We start from the raw sequence: 6,006 nt of genomic DNA on the forward strand, positions 1-6,006 counted from the left end.
TACACGTCTCTATATATAGAAGGTTTTATGAATGAAAAATTTATTGCTATGTCCTAGTCCTTATAGTGGTTGGGTGTTGAGGATTGGGGCCAAGATTGCATGTTCTTTGACAATTCACAACCAATTCTTATCCTTTACTTCAATTAAATTCTTATTTAAGTGTGTTTGGTAACATACTGCCATTTTTTGCATGTGATTGAATTATATTATTGGTAGTTTTTATTTTTAAATGAAAACTATTAAAAGCTGCCGACGAAACAAGGAAGAAGAAAACAATGAAACATAAAGGCGAAATTGACTTAATTAGTAGGTTTTAGAGAACAAAACAATTTAATGTCATAAAAATGTCACGCTATAAACCCATCCATATTATCCATAAACTTTTGAATCGACTTCTTTATTTATATTTTTTAACATATATTTTTATATTAAATAAGAAAACACATTAATAACAAATTTTATTATACATATTACTGCAATATCAAATATATGACAACAATGAAAGTATTACAAAAATAAAACCAACGACAACTCATGGTTTCCCAACCAAAATAAAAACTAAATTTTTTTTTAATGGTATTATAAATTGAAAAATAAAACTAATATCGAATATTTATTTTGATCATATTTTAAACATATAGATGCTATATTTTTAGTAGTGTAATATTTTTATATACTTTTTGCTATATTTTCTTATATATTAAGCACATGTAAGAAAATGGGTAGGTAATAAAATAAAAATAAAACATAGTAAGGTGTAATTCTGTAAAGATAAAAATTAATGGAAAAGATATAACTTTAGGTTGTGGCCCCGCATATGGTAACTTTCACCAAAATTTGAATCGGTCCAAGATTTAACAAAAGATTTTCTTGGAGCATTCACATAGGAAGGTTGTTTGAAAAAAAAAAAATAAGAGATTTTTCATATTAAAATCAAATTAAAAGTTAAAAATTTATTGGAAGAGTTTTTTTTTTTAATGGCTTACCTCTTTCACTGAATTTATTAATAAACAAGTTTTTATTATCAGCTTTTTCAATAAGTTAATGGATATATAGGTTTTCAACCAATTGTTGACAGCCAATTAAAAAAAACCACATATAGAAATAAACTGTAAAAAGCCACAAAACCATTTTGGAAACCTTCTTATAAACCATGTCAAAAATTCATTTTAAAAGTTATCTATTTAATACATGATTACAAATTAATAGTATTTTAATAAAGTAATATATATATATATATATATATATATATATATATATATATATATATATATATATATATTAATTTATTAAATATTATTAATGTCTAATCATGTATTAAAATATTTAATTTCTCATATAGATTTCATGCTTTTGGTTTTTTCCCTTGTTGTTTAATGCATGTCAATTTTCCTACATTTATTGTATCTTTAAAAATTTCATTTGGAAGGACTTGCATTATTGGTTCATGTGAAACGAAACCAAAAGGAACTTCAGCGACCAAAAGAGAGTGAGTAATGTCGCACATTTATGACTTCTTATTCCCGTATCTTTACTTTCCTAATAACGGATTTCTTTTAACATAAGTATTTTTACTACACTACCAAAAAAATAATGCAAGCAACAACATTTAAAAAAAATAATAAACCGGGACAAGAAAGATGTTAAAAAAAATACAAAAATGGGATTACAATGTCAAAGAGAAAGCTTCAAGGATACCACGTACTACACCAATCTATTATCGGGTATTGATGGGTATTACTCAATATTTGAACCGGATGGAGACTTGATGTATACATGTAAATATTATTACGTGTGAATGTGTTATTTAGGGAGTGCTTGTTTTTTGTCTGGAGATCTTCGTGGCCTCTTCTGTCTGCGTCGTGCAGACCACGTGCAGACATTAGACTTTGCAGACTGTTTGTTTTTTTGAAGACTGTAGACCTAAAAATGTCTGTGCGCCCTCTTCTTGGCGCAGATGTGGACCAGAGTCTTTTAACATCTTCAGACATCTTCTAGCAAAAAAAACATATATATCTTTATTTTTTTTAAGTTTTTTTTTAATTTATATTTTTTCCAACTTTATTAATGATAAACAATTTGAAAAAAAAAATTACAAAACTTAAAAAAAAAACATTCGACGATACAAACATGATATTTTTGACAAATTTATAAATAAAGATTTATTACAATAATAGTCGTTGAAGTTGTTTATATAAATATGAAAAAAAAATCATAATATATTCTTATATTTTTTTGCCAAATTTTGTAAAACATTATTTAATACAGTATTGTCGATTTCTCAAGAAAATATTTATGGTACGTTTTTAATGGATTTATTTGAAAAAATCGAAGTTTATTTCCATCCATTTATGTATCAAATTCTTTGATCACTAATTATAATGTTTAGTTATAACTTTGCAACCGTAGTTGTTGGTTTTTATCAAATATATATGTTAATTTATATAATTTTTATTTTTATTTTTTATACAATAATACATAAAAGTTGATATAGATTCGTTAATTATTTATAACAAAGTCATAAAAATATTAAAAAATCACTTTGAACTTTAAAAAAATCAGTTTATTTAGATTTCAGTTTATTTTAGTAGCCCGCATATGTTAAAAAAAACAAACAGTCTTCTTTTTTCAGACCGTAGACGTTTGGTCCACCTCTTCTACTACAGAGGTCTACAAATATGGTCCGCAGACCGCAGATATTTTGTCTCAGAATGTTGTTGTTCATAGTGTTCCAGATCATTTTTCATACACACGCACACTTCCTCTCCGAGTAAACTCTCTTTAGATTAGATTTTGTTCAAATGTTGTTGTTCATAGTGTTGTAGCTATTGATTGTCCGGTTGATCTAGATTTGTTTTCGTTGTATGACTTGTATCTAAATCTTGAAAGTGAGTGCTTAACTGTAGTTAGATTTCCTTGTAATTTGTATCTTCAACTTTAAATAAAAGAGTTTACGTTTTATAACATAAACACAAATTATAACCTCCCACGGAGGTTTTAGTATTTTATATAGATATAAGTAGGGAATAATTGATATATAGCTTTGATGTGAAAGGATCTTAGAGCGCGGTTTGGTTAACAGAAAATAAATGAAATTCGAGGGAAAAAAGATTTCAATTTCTTCGAATTCATGCGTTTGGTTGGACTTATAGAGAAGAAAATGATTTTAAATAAAATAAATTTTCCACCTTACCAAGAAGAGTGGATTCCTTTCAAAGTTGCATAAAAACACTCTTTCTCATCAATTAAAGTCACAGATTAAAAAAATAATCATTTTACTTATCAGAAAACCAACACCGACCACTACTGCTACCAACCACCAACCGCCACTTGCACCACCGCCTACCACCATCGCCACCAACACCGCTACCACCATCTTCGCCACCACTATCACCATTGTCGCCGCCGCTAGCCTCCACCACCTGTACCGCAACCACCACAGCCAACGCCACCATCACCACCACCTTCGTCATTGTCACCGTCACTACCACCACCCACCACCACTATCACTTCCACCATCACCTCCACTATCGCCACCATCGCCGCCACCACCACCACTACTGCAGTTGCCATGACCACTACCATCACCCACCAATACGATCGTCGCAGCTGTCACCACCACCTTTATCGCCACCGCCACCATCGACGCCGCCACTACCACCACCACCACTACCGCAGCCGCCGCGATCACTACCATCATCACCCACCACAACTACCACCGTCGGTAATGGTGGCAGTAGTACTGGCGGGTGAAGGTGGTGGTGACTGTTGGTGGCGGTGGCGGTGGCGGTGGTGGCTAGCGACAATAGTGGTGGTAGTGGTGGTTGCTGTTATGGTGGAAGTGGAGGTGATGGTGGTCGCTACCACCACCACTATTATTGCCGCCGCCTCCACCATTACCATCACCCAACACCACTACCAACGCCGCCACCATCACCACCAACGCCACCGCCACCACTACCATCGTCGCCGCCGCCATTGTCGAGAATTTATAATTTTTATAATCTTTAAAATGTATCTTTACATATAAGTTAGAAAATAAATTAAAAAATTGAGCAAAACAAAGAAAAAAGGTAATTGTGTTATTTTTCATATATTTCAATTCCATTTCATGTGTACCACAACCTAGAATTAATTTTAATTCAATTTCCTATTAACCACACAAGATATAAAATTGGATTCAAATTCGTGACGTATACTTTTTCCGATTTCAATTCTTTCAGAAACAGTCTTCAAAACCAAAGAGCCCCTTAGTCTCGGCGGGACAAACAACCAACTTAGAAAACAGTTAACAACCAACTTAGAAAATAGTTTCTGTTCAATGCGTACATAAACTGCTTTCTTGAAGTAGAAAATACACATATTCATGCGATGGCTAAACCTTCAACATATTGCTTGATGCTTATGTACCTAGGTATTAATCACTTCCATGTTCTAATGGTTGCTATATATTTTATTCTTGTTTATTTTTCATTTGTGCTTGGGCAATTATCAATTATTTTTGTGATACCTTCATTAAAGTCACTAAAACCTTAGTCAAAGGTTCTTGTTGATGCTTACACCGACTCCTACATATTTGGTAAATGGTAATTGCTGCCATCAACCGAAATTTCTTAGAGTGACGAACTCTGATGGCTTTTCATTAATGAGAAAATGACGCCTAAGAGATTGATAATGCTTTTAACAGAAGTCACGATATAAGTGCAAAAAAGAGCTTTCGTAGACATAGTACAGAAGAAATTGGGCAATCTGGTTTAGATTTTAGGTCTGAGTGCAAGAATTAATATTATACTTTCATTTATCCGTTTATTATAGTACACTACATTCATTTCTTTTTATTACATCATTGCATTTTTTTGTTTCAACTATACTTATTAGCACTCTTGCTTAGCACTCCCGTTTAACTTACCAAATTTATATATATATATATATATATATATATATATATATATATATATATATATATATATATATATATATATATAATTTGTGATATAGAGAAAAACGAAAGAAATGTGACAAGGTATTGAAAAGGATACATTCTTGGACATAGAGAGTTAAAAGAGATCTCATATTTTACAAAAGAGTAAAAAGATCTCTTATTTTACAATACATATCAAGTGCATACTTCCATCGAAAGAAGTTGTGCTAATTATTTCACATATAAGCAGTACGTAATGCATAATTGCATGGCGAAGCATCATTAGTTAGTTTTGAGTTTGTTTGTAAGCAACTGCCTCTTCAAATGTGCTGCAACACTTGCACCCTTTGTATCCACGTCTACCACAACACCCATGTCTGCAACCTTTGCTTCCACCACCGTTGTTGTGCCCTCCTCGTCCACCATCGTTGTCATGCCCTCCATGTCCACCACCATTGTTTCTCCCTCCACGTCCACCTTTGTATCCTCCTCCTCCATGTCCACCACCTCCACTGTATCGTGAATGTCCACTGTCGTTAATCTGACCTGCAACATTAAGTGTTATGCTATAACTTTGAAGAATTATATGCTTTATAAAAATAGAACACGTAAGGGATATATGTTACTTACTATCAGTGTTTTCAGCCAAGTCCTTAGCTGCAGCCACTTCGGAGGTAATGAGAAGGACAACAGCAAACGCTAGAGCAAGAAGAAGGAAAGCTCTTGTAGCCATTTTCAGTTGTTTAATACAAAAGGAAATATATGGAAGAGGGATGTGGAGATTAGTGTGTTACACGTCTCTTTTTATAGATGGTTTTATGAAAGAAAAGTTTATTGCTATGTCCCACTCCTATATTTTACTCCAACCAAATTCATATTTAAATGTTTGGTAGGATACTGCCATTTTTTTTGCATGTGCTTGAATTTTATTATTGGTTTATTTTGTAATTGAAAATTATTACGACTGAAAAAAAAGCTGCCGAACGAAACAAGGAAGAAGAATACATGAATATCGAAATAGACTTAAGTAATATGTGTTGAGAATAAATCCATGAAAAAAGAAAACAATTTACTGTCATAAAAAT

General features: G+C 32.1%; 1 protein-coding gene across 1 annotated transcript; it reads right to left on the bottom strand.

Moving 5' to 3' along the window:
* Nucleotides 1-5,026: 5,026 nt before the first annotated feature.
* Nucleotides 5,027-5,707, bottom strand: LOC145124469 (uncharacterized). Its single transcript, XM_079059810.1, has 2 exons — nt 5,552-5,707; nt 5,027-5,467 (listed from the first exon to the last, which is right to left on the bottom strand). Exons 1-2 carry the CDS (start codon nt 5,652-5,654, stop codon nt 5,208-5,210), a joined length of 363 nt encoding a protein of 120 aa, XP_078915936.1. The 5' UTR covers nt 5,655-5,707; the 3' UTR covers nt 5,027-5,207.
* Between the last annotated feature and the right edge of the window lie 299 nt (nt 5,708-6,006).

This window comes from Lactuca virosa, chromosome 7 (genome assembly GCF_052849685.1).
Source record: "Lactuca virosa cultivar CGN04683 chromosome 7, Lactuca_virosa_CGN04683_v6, whole genome shotgun sequence".
NCBI classification, from domain to species: domain Eukaryota; kingdom Viridiplantae; phylum Streptophyta; class Magnoliopsida; order Asterales; family Asteraceae; genus Lactuca; species Lactuca virosa.

Coding starts and splice junctions, on each gene's coding strand:
- LOC145124469 (XM_079059810.1), bottom strand. CDS start 5,654: ATGGCTACAAGAGCTTTCCTTCTTCTTGCTCTAGCGTTTGCTGTTGTC. Junction 5,468..5,551: donor CTTGGCTGAAAACACTGATA/GTAAGTAACATA, acceptor TTAATGTTGCAG/GTCAGATTAACGACAGTGGA.